This window comes from Tyto alba, unplaced genomic scaffold (assembly GCF_018691265.1).
Source record: "Tyto alba isolate M040663 unplaced genomic scaffold, T.alba_DEE_v4.0 Super-Scaffold_40, whole genome shotgun sequence".
In the NCBI taxonomy this organism is placed as follows: Eukaryota; Metazoa; Chordata; class Aves; order Strigiformes; family Tytonidae; genus Tyto; species Tyto alba.
The window spans coordinates 26,800,271-26,821,637 of record NW_024881316.1 but is presented as its reverse complement, the minus strand read 5'-3'; the positions used below and the strand labels follow the sequence as shown (position 1 = coordinate 26,821,637).

At 32.5% G+C, this 21,367-nt stretch overlaps 1 protein-coding gene across 2 annotated transcripts in view; it reads right to left on the bottom strand.

Annotated features, from left to right (window-relative positions):
* CSMD1 (CUB and Sushi multiple domains 1) overlaps positions 1 to 21,367 on the bottom strand; it is a 1,179,538-nt gene that overhangs the window by 379,900 nt on the left and 778,271 nt on the right. For both annotated transcript variants that reach the window (XM_042802880.1, XM_042802881.1), the window contains exons 8-9: positions 9,778 to 9,865; positions 2,634 to 2,758 (exon numbers count right to left, since the gene is read on the bottom strand). In XM_042802880.1, the coding sequence (XP_042658814.1) occupies positions 2,634 to 2,758; positions 9,778 to 9,865 (213 nt within the window). The remainder of the gene's footprint in view (positions 1 to 2,633; positions 2,759 to 9,777; positions 9,866 to 21,367) is intronic.

The window sequence follows — 21,367 nt, the reverse complement described above, 5'->3', positions numbered from 1 at the left end:
AGGGATTGGGAAAAATATGGACTACAAATAAAACTTGTATCTTTTACTTCCCACCATCCACAAACAGACAGTGTTGTAATATTAAACAAGAATTATACACCATTCAGCCTAAAAAATGTTAACCTGTGTTTAGAAAAAAACAAATAACTTTTAGAGACTGGTTAACTTGACCCTTAGACTGTTGTGAAATTTTAGCTCCAATTTTGGAAGTATATTTGAGGAAAGCAACTTATTCTCCAAATGGAGTTTTAATGGAAGTATAGGACTAATTTATCCTATTTTGTTAGTTTACTAGAGGGAGTAAAGCATAATAGAGATATTTGCAGATAATAAATTAGAAAGAAAGCAAACACTAGGAATAACACACAGATAATTCAGCAGCAAATAGCCCCTTTCTGCTGAGCATTACTTTTAGCATGCATAGATTACTTCAGTTCATTTCTGCAATGTATTAACAAGCAAGAATAAATTCAGGATATGGAAAAAAAAAAAAAAAAACAAACTACCGCAAGAGTGAACAGTGGAGTTACATGGACACATTATTTTGCAGTAGTGTGAAACCAAATATTGAAATGGTGTATTTAGATTTTTCATTTAGATGCAATGAGCTACAGAGATGCTAAACTCAAGAGACACTTATGGATCACAGTTGCTTTGCTGCTCTGGAAAAAGTAGGAGGTATGTTTGTATGATTTTTATGTTTTGTTGGTTTGTTTTATTTTTTTGCTGTGTTTTAGATTGTCCAGTCCCATGTTACATATAGCTTGTAATAACTTATCCAAGAGCTGCCTTTATAGACTTTTTTATTATATCTGACTGGAATGGAGTTAACTTTCTTCATAGCAGCTTGTATGGTGCTGTGGTTTATACCTGTAATATACAATAGTGTTGATAACACACCAGTGTTTTGGCTTTTGCTGAGCAGTGCTTGCATGACATCGAGGCCTTCTCTGTTTCTTACACTGCCCGGACAGCAAGCAGGCTGGGGTTTGGCAAGAAATTGGGACAGGATACAGCCAGGACAGCTGACACCAACTGACCAAAGAGATATCCCATACCATATGACAACATGGTCAGCGATAAAAGCTCATGGAAAGGTGGAGAAATTGGCATGTTCATGGTTACAGGTTTGTCTTCCCAAGTAACCATCACTTGTGCTGAGTCCCTGATTTCCAGGAAATGGCTAAATATCTGCCCACTAATTGGAAGTAGTGAATAAAATCCTTATTTTGCTTTGGTTTCATGCACAGTTTTACATCATTTATTAAACTGTCTTGATGTCTGCCCGCTGGATTCCAGCTTTTGCTCTACTAATTCTCTCCCCTGTCCTGCAGGGGATGAGTGAGTGAGTGGCTGGATGGGTGTTTAGTTGCTGGCTGGGTCAACTCACGACAACTGTTTACACTCTTTAATGAAGAAAGCATAATTTACATGTATATCACATATGTAATTATACAAGTTGAAAAATGTATTCTGGCAACAGGACAAAAATTTTTCTTTTGGTATTATGAAATAACTAGGTAATGAAACCTTATTTTACAGCTTTTTATATAAGTGAGATTACGCTTTTGCTCGTTCTTAGACAAACAGAAGTTTAGGTCCCGGTGTTGCAAATCTTTCCCTATAGAGTCTCTCTATAATTTGCTGTCCTGGTAACGGATATTCAGCATAAGGTTTTGTGAGTACAAGAAGTATCTCTTTCATCTACCCCAAAGAATGTATATCAAACAATTTATATGATTGCTTTTTAATTTTTTTGTCTCCTTTTTTTTTTTTTTTTTTTTTTTTTGATTACTGGTGGTGTTTTTCCAATGCCTGTCCTGGCTAGGTTGTCTGGTTTTAGGATGACATAAGGCAAGCACATTTCTAAGGTTAAGACTTCCATTATCAAGTACAATCCAAATGTGTAACCCAAAATAATTTTACTACTGAGAAAAAGGAAAAGTTTTGTACATAGTTATATACTATTTTCCTATATACCTCAGTTCTGGAGTACTTTGACAGCATTTATATATTTTATTACAAGCAGTGGATTGCAATGGAAAGACATACAAACAAAAAAAAAAAAAAAAAAAAAAAAAAAAAAAGCCACGTCCCCCTTCCTCCTTAAAAGCTGGGGGAGGAACTTATTAATTGGTTCAGTCCATAATGAGAAAACTTTTAGAAAAGAAGTCAGAAGGTTAGGTCATTTGTAAGTTTAATATATAATACATGAAAGAGGAGGGAATTTACTGAAAAATTAGGACTGTGTAAATATCTGGGACTGATAGGAACACAATATAATTGTGAGGAGCTTCTATTTAGGAATTTAACTAGAAAAGTTTAACCTAAACTTGAGTAATTAGTTTTACTTAAAATATGTTTAACATGACAAAAAGAAAACTAAGTGAAATTTAAACTATTAAAAGGAAATTCCATAAATTGATACTGTTTCTATATCTTTGTGTGCTTCAAGCTACAGAAAAATCTTTGGATATATAAAATCATATATATACACACACACATATATGATATATAAATTTTTTATATATCGTTTTTTACTTTGTTTTGAACATCATTTCATTGCATTTCTATGCAGAAATTATAAATTACTCTTCCAAGCTTCAGGAAAGATTCCCAAGAATAGCACTTACCTCTGCAAATTGGCCTGTGGTCACTCCAGGCAGCCAGTGTATCTGTCACTCTCTGACAAGTGATGCTCTTAGAACCTTGCAACACATAATTGTCTTCACAAGAAAACTGTACACTGGCACCCACCCTAGGACAAAAATGGGAGGAAGAAGGAAAGAATTAAAATATTTTTTAAATATCAACCTCCCCAAATAAATGTAAATGTCTCCAAGTTACAATATTTCCAGATCCAAACAAAGAAGCTGAAGCGGGAAATTCTACGTCATCAGTATTATATTCATATAACTCAACTTATCCTATAGGGAACAGGTCTACTATTTAGTTTGTTGATCTTTCAAAGAAGTAGGGACAAGGATATAAAACAATTGTGAAGCTAGGTTTCATCCGTTTAAACTATGTCTTCAATTAGTCCATAGAGAGAAACATTTCTAAAGAAACTATATAATTACCCTTCTTTCAGGCAACAAAATTTACTTCATGAATAATTTAAACCTCTCCATATTCTCTTAAATGAGAGAATAAGCAGTTAGATATGGCAACTTGTCATCATGTACAACCAGGAAATATTAACTTTAGTAAAATGTAGTAATTCACTAAATATTCTTGACCGTGTTGAAATTTTCTGTTAAAAATTATGCTAAATGATAACTTTTATTAGGACTGAAATTTGATTGTTACATGAAATGTGTCTCTTTAAAATTATTTATAGTTTTATTCATTTTTTTTTATTAATACATTATTTACTTCTGACCAATGTTGACCATTATTTATAAAGAATTAAAGAACTGTATATAGTTACTATGTATGTCAAAGAGAGCTTTCCTGAACAGTATTTACATTTCTTCTTCCATTTATTATTTATGCTGTTCTTTTTCCCCATCATAATCAACCAGTTTTGTTATTAGATTTCTTACACTTTTAAATCTGTATCTAATAATCCCATGTTGTGAACTAAGTGATTCTGATAAAGCAGATTTCTCAGTTTGGTCTTTCTAACTCATTTAGTCCAAAACACCAGGGGATGGCTAGATAGTAGTCAGAAGATTTCTGTGATTAAAATTTTGCTGTGGAGAATAGAAAATAATCTCATTCTGTAATGTCCAGGGCTCTCTTACCCTTCAAGAACAAGTATTCTATCACTTTCTCAGAGGATCTCACAAAAAGAAACTATATTGTTTATAATTATTATGATGTGCTTCTATAGTTCTTTCATGAAACTCTAATAAGATCTTTTTTTTTTATTTTAGAATTTGAATGTGATGCTCCAAATCCAGGAAATATTTTAAAACTATTTTTTTTTTTAACATTTCAGCTGTTAAATATTAAAAAAATCAGAAAGGTAGGGAAAATATTGTCCCTTTTCTTCAGTAGTTCACGGGAAATGCATGAAAACCTTGAAGAGTAGTATAATTTTCTAATATTTTATTCATTTTATATTTGTCATAATTTGCTATCTTTCAGAACATTCTTAAAACCCTCAGAAAAATAGATCAAACATGATTCCAAATACATACCTCAAATTAATATACAGTTTATCATATTGGTAAAGAAAATATTATTAATAATTACTCTGATATTCTAATGTTCTAACCACCTATTTTCTAAATGCATTTTCTCAAATTTTCTAAAATGATGAGGTCTGAAAATTTGCTCTGCAGAAACAGGAAAAGAACAACCAGCTACTTAGTTGTGTTAAATGTAAATGGAGAATTGAAATATTTAAAAATCATATTGGATATAAACTTTCCCAAAAGTATAGTGTTGTATGAAGCAACATGAAAGCTTCAACATTTCCCTGAAGTTTGATACTATCAAGACACGTAAGGTGAATTATGAAACTGTGCACATACAAAAAATGAGTGAATTTAAATGTATAATTATTGGAAGCCCGCAATTGCAGTTATAATTCAACATACCTGATTATTCCCCTCAAGAAAGAAAGAAATGAAAAAAACCCAGGAGGAATAAAAATACTTTGATTTCTGATGTAGTAAGTGAAGGATTTCATGTTTAGACTGTTTTCATCATTACAGGAATATTAAAAAAATATTTATTATTAATGGATACATAAAATATTGCACACTAATTTAATCTATATAATTCTAATGATTCAATTTGTTTCACTCTTATTTTGTATAGTATATTGTATTTTTTTCCAGAGCTCTGGAAATAAATTATATCGAAGGACAAATAAAGTGAACTTCGTATATTTTACACAGTGGCTATCATCTTTTGAAATGCTTGATCATGAACTAAGTGACACAACAGAAATATGCTGACTACAGCATATTAAAAACATACAAAAAAAATAGCAAAACCATAAAATTAAAGAGCAAGGTAGTAACACGAAGTACTAAAAATCTCATTAGTGTTAGAATTCAAGGTAGAGAGAAACCTGAATGCCAGCTATAGTCATTGACAAGTACAGTCTTTTGAAAATACTTTCAAGAATTTTAATTAAACTTCAGGTAGGCTACAGAAGAGCAGTCATAGGTTTTACCAGAATGACTGACATAGTTATGGACATGGTTTATGTGTAGCTACAGTATACACTAAGTCTGCTTTAATATCAGTTAAGATCCATCATTGAAGCCCCTATTGTGAGAAATGAGGTTTATGCCATGAGTGTGACAACTGATACTTTCAATTAAATAACTTCAATGTAATTTTAAATCTGTCGAGGTTTACAAAATAAAAAGGAAAAGATTATTGGAAAGTTCTAAATACTCCTGAATGGCAGTAGGAACTCTCACATTATAATATATGTGAAGGAAATTAAAAGTTTGTGTAAGTAACTGGTTCATAATGGAATATGTATGTATATATGTGTGTATATATATCATTGTTACATGATAGAGACATCGCATAGATCTGAATCAAACCATATAACTTTAAACGCTTAGAAAAATCTTAGGTGAGCTGAATCACTAGTTTTCTATTTCCAGACAATCAGGTCTGTCTGGGGGAAAAAATGCACCTGGGCCACACAGTCAACAATAAAATTCCTTAATATCTAAGCAATTTCCAAATGGTTCAGTCTCCATTAATTCTGCTTGATATTTTTCCATTTAAAAAGAGAACATCTTTTTAAAGCCATATTTTAAGATATTTGATCTGTGATTTCAAATGAAATTACTTCACTTAATTTCCAATTGTTAGCAAAGAATGGTTCTAATTTATTTTTTTCACGTATTTACCTTCCTAGTCACTGAGCTAATCTGTGGGTGCTGGATATGTTTTGTTTTGTTTTGTTTATTCTCTATGTAAACTTTCAACAGGGGGAAGAAATCAGTTTCCTCTTTTTTATTTTTCTATTTTTCTATTTCTATTCTACACTAATTTCTATTGAACTGTATCACACCAAAATCTGTGCTTTTATAAAGAAGGTTAGAATTTGACTGGAAGAAGCCATTTTTTTTAAAGAAAAATTCTATAAGAAATACTAAACAGAAGAAGGTTTATTTAATTTTAAAAAGCTGTTTTGAAATTTTAAAAGTTATTTTTGTTACAGATGTCAGTGGAATTGTGGAAAATTACTGCATTTTCTCAGTACCACACACGCCATATATTATTTAATGAGAGCTGAAATGTTATTGTTTATATCCATTTTAGATTTTGTTTAAACAATATACTGTTTTGAGAGCTCACATAAAAATAGAATGTGATATTCTATTCATAATACAAAGTTGTATTATGTTCTCATTCACTTAGTAAAGTCTGAGTTGCCATTTCTCCCATAAAATGAATCCACTGGATTTTTTTCAAATCACTGAAAATCACTTCCCCTACTTCCTGAACTGAACGCAGTAAAAGAGTGGCAGGAGGAGAGAATTAAAAGGTTAAGATTTCAATACCTTTTTGTTTTCTTTATGATATTAGAATAAATTCCATTATTATGCTGAAAATGATTAAACCCTTTTCAAAGAACTTGTCATTACTGAATCAGTTGAGTCTCGGGCTGTCTTGAAAATAAACCCTCTGCCTTTCCATCAATCCCACTCACAACATGTCTTTCAGTAGACTGGAAAAGATTTTGAATTATGTGCATTTTCACATGTTTTAGTTCAGATTAATATCCTCAGTTGTCATTCTCTTGACAAGAACAATAGCTCCTTCTGGTGTCTATATTTGCCTCTTAGAAAAGAAAAAACATTGTCTTTTTTTACTCTCCACAGTATTTTTGCTATATTGGAGAAATGCAAGCAACAGCAAATATTATTTTCCCTTCTCTTGCAGAAGAGCTTAATTTGTCATTTCCGAGAGAGGAAAACTAAATTCCAGACAAATTCTCTATTTAAGTGTCAATCTAGATATAGATAGCTAACTTTAAGATAGCTAATATATGTTTTAAATAGATATATAAAAAATAAGTTTACAGTACATGAAAATCAGTCACTGTTGCATCATCAGTTTTCAGATAACAAATAAGGTTCAGGAGGAAAATAAAATGTTATTGTTTCTCTCAAATAATATTCAGAATTGGAGGCCCAAAACATGAACATAAATAACAAGTAAGTAAATTATATTAACATGTTTTATTTATCATATCATATATGATATTGCTTGTGCTGTTTATGAACACCCTACGCATTCATTTATCCCCATAAACAGGAAGATACGTTAGGTGAAACCAAAATATTATAAGAGGCTGAATGGGGTAAAGAAAGGAGGGGAATAGCCTTGCTCTGTCAACTGAGTAAACATTGTTCTTAAGTAAGCTCCAGACATTTAAGATACCATTAACCTGCATTCATCCATAAGAGTGTTCAAAATATAGTTATCTATGTTTTGCAAGCTTCCTGAACATTAGATTCCCTCACATATCTTAAAATGTTCTTTGAGCTTTAAGGTTCTTTTGGGCTTTCCTTTTTCTTGACATTTTCATGTACTGCTTGGATTTTTATTGTTGGGATTTTCCATGTTGGGGCTCACACATTTGGATCTTTGGACTTGTTTTAAAAAAATTATTTTGGATCCCTTTCTCTTTCAGAGAAATTACAGACTACAGTCTAGAGAGGAAAAGAAGTAATTCTCTCTCTTACCGTCTTCTAGTTTACCTGTGCTCTTAGTCCTGCTGTTGTTTCCTAACAACTGTTCATATGCCACTGACTTGGACTGTAACTAGATGAGAATGCTCAGTCCACAGTGTACCATGAACACATAAAATCTGTGTGAGATTCATAGATTCACAGAATAAATTAGATAGGAAGAGGACATCATCTAGTCCGAATCTCCACTCCCAGCAAGTCCAGTTGGAACAGAGGGCTCAGGGCCCTGTTCATTTGAGCTCTGAATGCCTCCCTGGATGGTGGCTCCACAAACTGTCTCAGAAACTTGCTCCAGTGTTTGACCATCTTTATAGTAAAAACATATTTTAAAAAAATCCTGAATCTAGTAGTAATTTACCATGTCCCAATTTATGTCCATTGCTTCTAGTACTGTCATTGTCTACCTCTGAGAAGAGTCTGGATTTCTCTTTTCTACACTTTTCTGTTTAGTAGCTGTAGACAGCAACAAGATCCTTCAGATTATTGTAAGGCTGAGCAAACCCAGACTCTCAGCCTCTTCTTATAGGTCATGTGCTCAGTCTCCCTCACCATCCCGATATGATGAACTTACTCTGGTATTCATATCTAATGGAGTGAGAAAGGCCCCTTCATGTGACAACTCATGTCATTTTCCATTAAACATTTAGGCTATGTGATTAACTCTTTCCAGAAATGCTTTTCTCTCTCCACTAATAACAGTGATCCTAGATGCTGCCCTTCAGTCTTTCAACTAAATATTTGATTTGGAGGAATTCAGACAAAGAGGTGTGTTCTGCATCCTTTATGGTTATGAGGACAGACTCAAGTGGAGAAGGGAAACTGAGGCATACCTGCACAAATAGTAAAGTAAAATAGTTTCCAAAATAACAATGGAAGTATGCAAGTACCCCTTGGATGAATACACAAAACCACTTTAATACGTCTTGAGAGAGTTATATTTTAGTATACCATTTTTTTCGGTCTTCTACCAACTGATATTTCTCTCCTCAATACCTCAAGCGTTAATAAAACCTGGATAAAAATTACATCTTCTTTCCTAAAACAGCAGACCTTTGGACAACAAGTGCATACTGTATTTTAGTATCATACAATTTCACTTGCAGCAACTGTACTTGCCAAGTTGAATCAGAATACCTGGAACAGGAAAATAGCAAACATCTTCTGAACAGTTTGTCTCTAGCCTATATATTAAAAAGTATATTTCACTTCATTATTTTTTAAAACACATTTAAATGCTGCCCTGTTGTTAATGAAATAATGATTTTGAATATAATTAATTCTCTTAACAGTGGAACTGTTTATGGGTTCTCAAACTCCTTTGAACATAAATAAAGAAAAATCCCAAAAGAGTAGGTCATTCAGAAATAGAATAGATTTTAAAATTATTTTTGCTCTCAGTTACACCCTAGCTTGGAAAATGCTTGCTTCAGGAGCCAGGCTTTATTATCTTGCTTTCTGGAGTTGCAGAGTACTTCTCACAATTCCTTCTAAACCCTACAAAGTTTTCCTTCACATTTACTCTTAGGTCTGGCTGTCCATTCCCTTCTGAGCAATTTATAAATCTCTATATGAGCTGGAGGCTCCCATCTCCTTCCTTTGACCTTATTCTCTGTCACACATTGAAGTCTGTGTTTTTTTTCCCCAATGGGTGAATAGCAACCTTCCTCCTGTCTCTATAAGGATCCATTTGACCTCTTCTTTTCTTAATTAATATAACAAAAGCTGAGAGCAAAAAAACTGAGGAGATGGCATTCATCACAGCCTCAGACACTGAATTGTCCATGTTTCCAAAGCTTTTTGAACAACTTCTATATAGTGGAAAAACAGACCATTCTCTCTTCTTCTTTATGCCGTCCAGAGTTTTGTCTTTCCTACACACACAAGATTATTATGTTCTAAAATTTCTATTTTAAATTAGTTGATTTAAAAAAGAAACAGTCAAAACCAATTCAAGATATGCAAGAGACTGGAGCTATTTTGAAAAAGACTCAACACATTTTAAACTAGGGAAATTATACAAATCTGTAGTTGCATGATCTGTATACATGTAACAGGAAATACCATCTTTTTGGTCATATATAAAACTACACGTGCCTACCTGAAGTCAGAGCCCACCCTTTTCCCATTTTCAGGAATTCCAGGATCAGGACATGTATCAGATGCAATTGCATCCCCACCCTGCATCACTGCAAAGTAAAGGGAAAAAAATAATTTAGACATGCAGCTGTAAAGATGACTTTTCACTTTTCCCATACATTAACTACCATGGTCTGAATTTGACCATAAGTACACTCATAATTTTATCTTGAAACAGTATAAATTATTACCAAAATGAAGTCCCATATAACTGATTTCTTGGATGTAATATTTCTTTTATCTGGTGATGATAAATAACATGGTTTGCTTCTGTGGGACCAAATATTGATTTCCCATGGTCAATCATCTTTTTATGGCTATATTAGGACCCACAGCTTTTCTCAGACCAGGAAAACAACATTTCCTGAAGACACTTTCTGAAATAATCACAACACAACCTAATAAGGTTAAGATAGTTTAAGAAAATAAAATCTCATTTAAGCTTCTGTCCCTAATAAGACTTGAAACAGACAAAAGCCAAGAACCCAACTATAAGACAGAAATATTTTTATGAAGGTAAAGTTCATCTCAAAAATATACAGAAAATCTCACACAGCAATGTATTTGTAGCCAGCTGAGTATGTGCTTAAACAATTTAAGCTCAAAATATCCATTTTGTGCTTTCAGGTATGAATAGAAATAGAAAATACCCTATGCTGTTTCGTTCTTTTTGTCCTCCATTTTTTCTCCCTCCAGCCTGTCAGATATTTAAATAATGCTAGGTATATAAATAACTTCTAGGCATATAAATAAACTTCTAGTCCTTTCAAAACTTAAAACAACTTGAACATTAAATTTGCACTTTTTTTCTCCTTAATTTATAAAAAGGTATTTAAGGAATATGTGGAATTAAAAGTAATTAATCATAAAAAAAAAAAAAAAAAAAAAAAGTAACAGAGCACAACACTGTGAATATACAGAAAATCTGAATACACATGTGCTTTCTATCCTCTACATATGCACATGTGTGTCAACGCATAGTTACATGCTTCCAGGCTTTCTGTTTCCTCCACAGAAGAATAGAGCTAGCAGAAATCTGTGGATCACATTTTTAATCTTAAAAAAAAAATTTGGGGAAACCCTTAAGGACAGAACAGAACGTTCTTCCTGAATAATAATAAAAAAAAAAAGTTAGTTGGAATATTTTAGCTGTACAAAATCAACTACACAAACCTGAGAGGGTTACAGATGACAGCATTACAGCTGAAAGGTGATGGGAAATTAGATGTAAACAGTGGCTGTTTTTTCCACACAGTGATATGCTTTCAAATTGAATACAGCAGCAAAGAGAGTGGTGACAAGCAGGATACATACAATCAGATGGTAAGAGCCATAAATCTTTATGTCTGTTTTGGCAGCATCAGGGACGATTAATTTATATAGAAATCCAGAGTTTTACAAGAAAAGATTTAAAGAAATAAAAAACTGCATTACAGCACTACAAAAATGTAACTAAGACAAAGCACTTTTAAGTACCAAAATACTTGACCTGAGCATGGATTCTTCTTAAAGTAGAGCAACTGCAACAATTACAGTATATGTCAACATTTGTCAACATTCTTTTTTTATTATTATTATTATTATTTTGGGCTATAGAATGTTTTAAAAATATAAGGAATGAAAGGCATCTCTTTCTCTAGATCTTCTTAACACTAGTTACTGTATTTCCCAGAAATTTCTCTTTAAACTAGGTGAAAAAAAGATTATGATAATCTCAGAAATGTTTTTGCAGACACAATTAAAAATATGATGTTTCACCTAAAGAATTATTTCCTAATAAATAAAAAACCCAAACATAAGTAAAAACCTAGTTCAACTGGGCAAAAGAATAGCACGTGGAATTCACCAACTTGAAAACACTCCAGACGAAGAACTCAATCATGGTAATTTCAGTAATATTATTTAAATTGATACAGATTTGTATGTGTGTGAATAAAGGCTTTCAGAACAAACCTATACTAGCTAGTAAATATGTATTTTATTCTGAGAATTTAATTTTGTAGTTTCTTGGGAAGTGTCAGCATTGAAATGCTGTTATAGTCAAAAACTGATCTTGCTAGAAAAGCAGCCTGCTTACACACCGATGTTCCTTAAAATAGTTTTCCTAATAACATTGCTTCCACTTTTTCCAGGAAAAAAAAAAAAAATCAAATGTTTACTACTCTTAGCACAGAAGCGTAGCTGCTAGTGGAGGTGAGGTTCAATTTTGACTACTGAATCACCAAAACACAAAAATAAGTGATATGACTGACATTGTTATTCAACATATCAGGTTTACTAAACTTGAGCCTTATGGTAACAACAGTAAAACAAGGTGGAGAAACACTGCCGTTGCTATCGTGTTTTAGGCACAAACACATTGCAGTGAACTTACCTCCTTTTACAGACATACATATAAAATGTGGAAGTATTTTGTTTGGGACATCAGTAAATGTTGACTGAGACCTTACTTACAGCACAGAATTAAGTGATTTCCCCAGATGGATGATGGCCTTTGCAAAATTTTCTTCTCAGCCACTAAAATCCTCTGTCAACACAATCTCACACCAATAGCAGAGAAGGGTGGTTCAGGCTACTGTTTACCCAGAGAAATAGTGTCTCTTAAAATAGAGCAGGTATCATATGTCTGGAACTCAGCACATCTTTCCCGGATGTCTACAGGCCTAGTTAAACAAGGCCTAGATTTTAGCTTCTACTTTCCAAAAAGAACTGTCAAGCTTTTTTTAACAGATGGTGGCTGCATGACACACTGTCATAACAAAATAAATTGAATTCCTGTAAAATGAGCCTTTCTGATTTTATCTTTCCAGATGGGAAAAAAGGAAAAGATTTCTCAAATTAGTGAAACCATTAATTAGCTTAAGTAGTGCAGGGACACTGGAGACTTAAGTGCATATATAAATATATGTACATACTTTACATGTTAATATGCTTAAAACCTTTACCTGGCAGTATTTTGAAATTTATCTAAATATGAGATTTTGAGATTTTAAGATTTTTTTCACCTCCAACATTTGTTATCATTCAGACTGAAATAGATGAAAAAGTGCCCAAGTGAATCCCTGTCAGAGCCCTTTACCTTTCTCTGTTTCAATCCTTTCAGATTTCCCCTTTATCCACTGCTATGAAGTATTATTATCCACTTCTACTGAGTTCCATAACGTGTGGGAGGAGAAAGTATCATCTTTGATTTGAGTATCTCACTTCCAGAATATGTTTAAACATGCAGACTCTTTCTAAAAGCATCTCTTAGACATGCCATCTACTATTCATCCAATCACATGCCCGATCTTTCACTGATTTACTTTCAAAGAAAAAGACCTTCGTATGATGTTGAAAGACCCATGTCTTACCTGTTTGTACTCTTTCAAAATTACACTGTATAAAGCTTCATTTACCTACGGTATTTTAAAGTGTTTCATGATTTTTGCATCTTTCTTCTGACTTTTCACTCTTTATCTTATCAAACTTAACTTGCTTCTCTTTATTTTCAGAACTCACTCACAGACTAACTGTATTTTAACTATCACCTCAATTTTCATTTTAGAAATTTAAAATTTCAAAATGAATGTATTAAGGAAAATGCAAGGTATTTTTCCTATTTAAAGCTTGTAAAACTTAGAAATCAATAATAATTATGCAGAAGCTTTGGCACAGCTATGCAGTAATTACTAGCATTTGTCTTAAAGCACTGACAATGCTCCTCTATTGTGAATAAACACTAAACATTTATAAACCAATATTTACGACAAATAAATTTAGGACCAGTCTAAATAATACCAGCTTCTCTCAATATATTCTTAGTGAATTCTCAGTATACCCTCTCTGTTTTAAAAAGAGATTTAAGAGTATATAATCCTGGCAAATATCAAAGTAAGATATTGTTTTACATAGATAATTCTTCACAATATATTCCAGCTGCACACAGCTCTTCAAGGACCATAAGCTAGAGAAAATGGTGTGTGTTTCATGAGACTAACATCAGAAAAAGTGTTTGAAGTCACAGGGTAGGGAGAACAGTGAGGAAAGATTCTAGTCAGGTTGTGTTTTTTAAAAAAATATTAGTTACTGTAGAGCCTAACAGAACTCTGCTTGTCTCTTTTTTTAACAGAAGGTTTGAGAACATCAAAGATTTTTCAACCATCAGACATGTCTGTAGTATAGAGACAGAGCATTCTCAGTGGATGCAACTTAACTCTGGAACTTCTCAACATACCATGCTATTATATACTGCAAAACTTACATATTCACAGGCCTTTCTGCAGAAATAGTTGAAGAGATGCTGTGAGTTCATTAACATGACGGACAGCTTTTCAGTCTATATACAATCTCTATGGTTATGACTGCTGATGTAAATTTCTGTTTGATAAAAAAATCTATTCTTTTTTACTGACTGACATGATTTCTTCCATTTTCTCAGTTGGGATCATACAGACTAGAGCTTCTACAGCTTTGGAGGTCATTATTATAGTTTTACTTGGTACATAACATAGTAAGAATAGAACTCCTTCAAGAGGTTTCATACATTCTGATTCTAGCACAATAGTACCAAAGAAAGACTGGCAGTAACTGTAAACACAAATCAGATTTTTAAAAGTTTTAATCATAATAATAAACAATTAGCAGGCACACTAACATCCTAATTTAGCTCAGCATTTAGGAAGTGTTTATCTTTAATCAAGGAGCAATATTAGGCAGGAGGAAGGGATGGCACAACATATGTTTCATACAGCAAGACAAGCAACGTGAGATCTCCCTTGCTATAATATTGCTTCTATTCCAGGAAAGGTACCCTGCTTTAGATGCATTTAGAATCTGAATATACATTAATGATCTACTCATGCTCATGTACAGCATGTGGTGTAGTGTTTTGAAGGGCTAGACTGTGAAGCCAAAAATTATTATGTATAGATGCATTACATTGCATATCTTTCTTCAGTAGCCATTAGGTTAGTAGCAAATATTTGGTGTTCATGCTTCAGGCTGCAACACCTACAAATTTAAACTTAACAAGTTTTGTCAGTCTGTTTGGACATTTACTCATTCTCATAGTGACATCACCAACCCATAGAATGGTTCTGGGTTAAAAAAGATTTTAGAAATTACATAAACCTAGGAATGCTCACTCCTTCAATAATTTGTTTTGAATATTTTTCAAATTAAATGAAAAATTGCAAAAATCACCTACAAGAAATCCTTGTCAAATACTGTGTGGAGGTTAGAGAAAAGATAAGACCTTAAAATTCACTGAGGAAAGATATTACTAGAAATGACAGTTTTTCTAGAGCAGACTGACAAGTCTGTAGATTGAACAAGACTTTACAATGATTGAGTATTTTATCTCTGTACTATGATTAAAATAAAAGCTGACATATGTAAATATGTCAGCTCTTTCCAGCCAAGAAGTCACACATAAGTGCAATGACACTGTATCAATGACAGAAGATATTAGATCTACTAATTACTGTATTGGAGTCACATCTTGATTAATTGTTAAGCTCCTTAGATTTACAGTTATTGACAATTTTAACTTTTGGAAAGAATGATTCATATTTAAAAAAAAAAAAAAAAAAAAACTAACAGTTGTAGACATAATTTTGGTCATTAAATAATTATGCTTCAAAAGTGAATCCAAAACTTTTTCAATTATTCTTTATGAAGCGTACTAGAAATTATTTGTATCACATAACAACAAACAATGTGATTGCTGGAAAAGCAAAAAAAAAGATGTATATACTTAATGTCTTGTCACAAAAATTTATGGAGAAAAGGTATAAAAGATTATAATTGTATAAAAGAATTGAATATACCAGGGTTGTTTTGAATTTAGAAAGTTGGAATTAATGGATGAAAAGAAAGATTTTATAGCACAAAAGCTTCAATCCACAAATAAGTTCACAGGCAGAATAGATTGAATGAAATTTTCTGCCATAGGTTTTGCTGCATTTACTCTGACTGTCAGTTACCCCAACCATGAGGATATTTTAAAGCTTTCAAAGTTTTTAACTTATCCAGATCAAAAGAAAAGAATAAATTTGAGAATAATTTTAACAATCAGATTGTTTATACATCAGGAGGTCTTTTTTTGTTTGCAGAGACATTTACTAGGAGACTTCTAATGTGTCACACTTAGCAGCACATAAGCTTTAGCTATTTCAAGACAGTGTCTTACTGCAAATAATAGGGAAGCAAATTAGGGTTATGATTAAACTTGCTTATAAAAAATGTCTTTGCATACACCAAATCATCTGTATAGATTTTATTTTAAAAAACTATGATGTGGTCAGAAAAGGGCAAAATAGTTTGTTTTAAATGAAAATATGCATTAAAAGTCACAGTTCTTTTAGTAATTTTGGCTTACATAATTTTGGCTACATTAAAAAAGTGATAGCTTGTTTTGTCTTTTGAACTCTACACAAAATTAGAGGATATAAATTGGATTTAACTCCTTTATTTTATTTTCTTTTATTTTATTTTATTTTATTTTATTTTCTTTTATTTTATTTTATTTTATTTTATTTTATTTTATTTTATTTTATTTATTTTATTTTATTTTCCCAATATTTCTTTTGCAGAAAGACATAAGTAAAAAGTATTAAGTTGGAACCCTAATAATGAGATACAAGGGCATTACTTATATGAGCATATGAAAACATGCTTAGTAACAGATATTGCCTTATAATTAAATGACATCACAGATATGATTACAGATTTGAGTAGAAATAACAGTTGCAACAAAAATATTGTGAAAAATATATATTTCAACTGGACAAATAAATATAAAGGGCACTATATAATATTTTTCCACACAATTTAATCCAGGCTTTTAGAACACAGGAAAACTACCACTAGCAAAATGAGTTGATGTTCCATATACTCCATCACAGGCTCTAACTCCTTCAGTTGAAAACCAGTAACACCAATCTGTTACAGACAACAGAAATAAACCTGCATGAAACTCATTCTAATGAAGAAGTGATTGATACCGAAACCCAGTCATAAAAGAGATAAACAAGGAAGGACATGTGATGAAAGTTTTGAACTTCAACAACATAACTATTTTTAAGAAGCTAGTTCAAACTCTTTCTTTCTTAATTTAAATTCAATAAATTAATTTTTAGGTAAATAATACTACTGAATAGTATTGAACAGAAAAATATGGTCCTGTTGACACCAGATGAAGGTGAGCAGAAACTGTTACCTAAAACCTAACCAGGTGAATCTGGACCCAGAACACTTACACATGTCATTGTGTTTCTTCAAAATGATTAACAAATCTTCCAAAGTATCGTTCTATTAGTTCGGCAAGCCATAGGTAACTGTTAGATTTAATTGAAAACAAAAGTTCAAGGTGTTTCTCACTATAAGAGTATTTTAGTTTTGAAAATTCACAAGGAAAGTTTAACCATCCCTCTTGCTTTAAAAATCAGATAAAAAATATATATATATATAAATTTCTTCAACAGAAACTATAAAAAACTTATTATTTTCATATGATAAAGATAATTCATTTAGGATTTTTGAATAAGATCCAGCATCTTCACACATTGGGAAATCATCATCCCAGTGGACTACAGCTGTCAACACTGAGTTAAAATACAGGATCTTTCCAGTTGACCAATACACTTATGGCACCCCTTTCTCTAGCAGCTGGGGGTTTCTACCAGTAGTCTGATACTTGTTATAACCAAAATAGCTGGTATGTCCCACTGATCTTTGTTATTCCTTAGTGACTGTAAAGCCTGAGAATAGATTGTCCTTACATAAATCTAATAGTGGTTTTGTCCATTCTTAAAGAGTGGATCAACAGTTTTGTTTTTTTTTTAAAAAAAAAAAAAAATGAAAAAAAGGAAAAAATAAGTTTTTTATCACTTTAATTTTGTTGTGTTTGGGTTTCCCAAGGGAATTTGTCCAACTCTCCTTTACGCCCACCTCTGTTTTTAGCAGCTGAATATAAGATTTATTCCAGCTTAATGAAGCAACTTAAGACTCAGCAGATGTACATCTCTCAGTCAGTCTGGGCGCTTATTAGTCCAGCTTCTCTTGAAGTCATGAAGAGCCTGCTCACTCGTAACAACATTTGTTTTTATATTTACTTCTAGATCAGTACAAGAATTTAAATAAATATATTTTCAAATAGCCAGGAAAGTCCACATCTGGAAACTGTGTGGAGAAATTATAAAATATTTACCATTTTAGTGAAATAAACATATGAATTTTAGCCTGATTAAAATACTACTTAAAGGGTATAAGTAAAAGGATCAATTTTAGTTTTAGCAGTAAGTTATAATTTAAATAAATTTTCTCTGTGAAATAGAATATATTGGGAACTGGAATATATACTATTTTCTCCATTTCTATGAGGGAAATTCCTACAAGTTACACAAAAGCTACAGTTCAGAATCATATGCATTCACCATATATACTTTGGGGGGGTTCTGGCTGAAGTCTACCAAAATGCACAGGCATTTATGCAAACCTACTGAGATACTGTTTGGCTCATTAAAGATAAAGCTGCATCATGAAAGATGGAGACTCCTTTGATAATTGTAAACACCAGATTTTTCACAGGTGTGAATTCATCAGACCCTAGGAACAGATAACTGAGCTTGCAAAAACCAGGCCAACCATACTGAAAGCATTTATCTGATTTCCTTCAGCGAATGGTCCACACACAACAGGCTACTGTTGCCAACAAGTATTGTTAACTTAAGTGTGAGAAAACTCTAATGGCTCTAAAAAGCTGAAATATTCCAGTGACTGAAGTTTGCTCACTAATGATTAAAAACAGTTCCAACACATGGAATGTGTAAGTTTACATTACACTTGTTTTTAGTTAAGAAATTGACACCATAAACTATAGTAAGAGTACCTTAAGATTGTAAATCTATCACTCCTTGAGACTTGCCTCAGCTGAAGCCATCTATGCCTGAAAATGTACAAACTCATACTTGTCTTTTCATTTATGAAAGATACCAAATTAAAAATACTGTTCCTTCATTAAACCTGATACCTAAATAATGATCTATATCATGCCTTTATATTGCTTAAGGTCATGAAGGGAAGACAGAGAAGAAACTGTCTCACATCACTGCATAACAACTGTATTATACTGTCTTTTTAGCTTACTTACAATAAAGCTATTTAACACTCACCTATAGTCATCAGACGTATTAAGTTCTTGGAATACTGTATAAGCTTATTAGTCATTAATTTTCATGCTGTACTTTGGATTCCAGTATTATTTCATGACTTGCTGCAGGTAATGGTACTTTTGCACCAATTGCAAAGACCAAACTTTGCAAAATATTTGTCTCCAGTCATGATAAAGTATTTTAGTCTCTTAGTATTATCTAATACTCAAACACAAGGAAATGGAAAAACATAACCTCAGTGAAGTCAGCAGACAATATATCAATAATGATAGGGGGTACAGGATTTTAGCTGATATATAAATGATAAAAAATAAAAATCTTTAAAAAATAAATACATTGTCATTCATTTTTTATACCATGTAACAGGAAGGGAAAGATAAAAACTTGACATGAAAATGAAATTATCATTATACACTTGTCTTTTGCAGACCACACAATAAGATATGTTTAAGGCTTAAACACGTAGCTCAGAGTAAACAGTTGTTGCTTTTTGCAGTACCACTTCATTCAGAAATTTAGGCAATTCAGTAATTTACTTTGAAATGACAGAGCTGATGAAGAGTCAGTAGTAAAGAGCAATTTTACAGGATATCCAGAAGCATCCTTTTCAAAAGAAATAAACCCAACATGTTGTTTTGTCTCAGTGGCTTAGAAGTTTAGAAAATTCCATTTTTCACCAACATCAGGTTATAAACTCACCCTACATTGCTATTTACTTGTAAATATACTATTGCTTTATAACATATTTTATTGATTCACAAGGTAGTTTTTTTATTTTCCTTCAGAAATAGCTATCTAGCATCTTACAGAGCACTGCCATTTCTGCAATAACCCTGAAGGTGACAGTATACTTTAATTTTTTATATCAGTAAGTGTTAAAATGACTGTGTTTAAGTAAAATTCTCATTTCGTTAATTAGTTATTTAATATACATTTGTCAATCAATGCATTACCTGCTTTTTTAGTCTCATAATTGATATTAAATTTTTGGTTGGCTTTTCAGAGTAAAATGTTTAGCACTGTGTAACAAATCTGATGAGGTAGCAAAACAGTTAACCATTGGCACACTGCATTGATAATCTAATATTTCTAATACTGCCTCTAGGATTTTTCACCAAATTTTTATAGATTGGTCCACTGATCAAGGTTTGCAGAATTTAGTCAAATAATCTTTTACTTTGAGAAAGAGCTTAAAATTAGGAAATAACTTTTAACTGTGGGATAGTCTTGCCAGGGTGGAGCTGTTTATATAGAAAATAGGATGAACTGATTCATAAAAATTCAGTCCTCTGGTCTTCCTCCAACTCTTTTTATGACTTTGAGCAAGCCAATTAAGACAACATCTTAGGTGAAACCTGGGTAGAAGATGGAAGCTTGTGACCAGGACTATTCCTGAAGTTTCCTGTTGAGCTGCTCTCTAAACCTGGAACCATTTAAGTTGTGAGGGGTCTTCACTTTCTGCCTACTTTCCCCTACTTAATAGCTGCAGTTTTCTGCTTGCCAAGAAGTGACATCTCATAACAGTCCTCTGTTAAGACAGGAACAAGAATTGTACTGTCTTTCTGTCTCTCACAGAGCAGATGAGCTCAGCATATCTCTAATGTATCACTAAGAAGACTGCATTTCTCTCAAAATGAGAAACACATCAGCTGATGATGATTTCCTTTACAGGTGCAACTTAGTAGCTAGAACAGTCTCCCCTTCTCTCCTTTTGATATTACAACATTTGGAGGTGGGGAGAGGAAGTTATTCAGGTCAGAAAAACAAAACAAAACAAAACAAAACATCCCTAACAATGAGTATGGTTGTGTAGCATAATAAAGACACACAGGCCATAAAAGACATGAATTTCAAATACTGTGGTGAGTACTTGTTTTCATATATAATGTTAGGAATTCATATATAAAATAAGCAGTCCTTGAGGTCTTGAGATTTCTATTTTGGCTTAAACAGGACAACTGTACACTTCCTTTAATATATTCTAAAGTCTTCAGCCTGCTCTTGAGCTATTCTTCTACAAATACTTGTAGATATTCTTCTAGGAACACTTTTAGATATTATTCTAGTACTTCACTAAACGATCTTCTGAGTAAGGGAGGAGTGTTGTTACCTCGAACCAGTTCTGGAATGAAAAGTGTATTTGTCTTCCTGGAAAGAAAGATTCCAAGATGTCATCTCCAAATGGATTGAATCACCTCTTTTACATGGAACAGAAAATTCAATTACTGTTTTCAGCAGTGCTGAAGAGCTAAATATGTCATGCTGTTACATAAGGTGAGAATACACAGTTTAAGTGAGTCTGCTCACTCAGGCTACTGACCACTCTGAATATTTTAATTTTTCATGATGTTGGATACACTGCCAAATGTTAAATCAAATCAAGAGTAAGACCAAAGA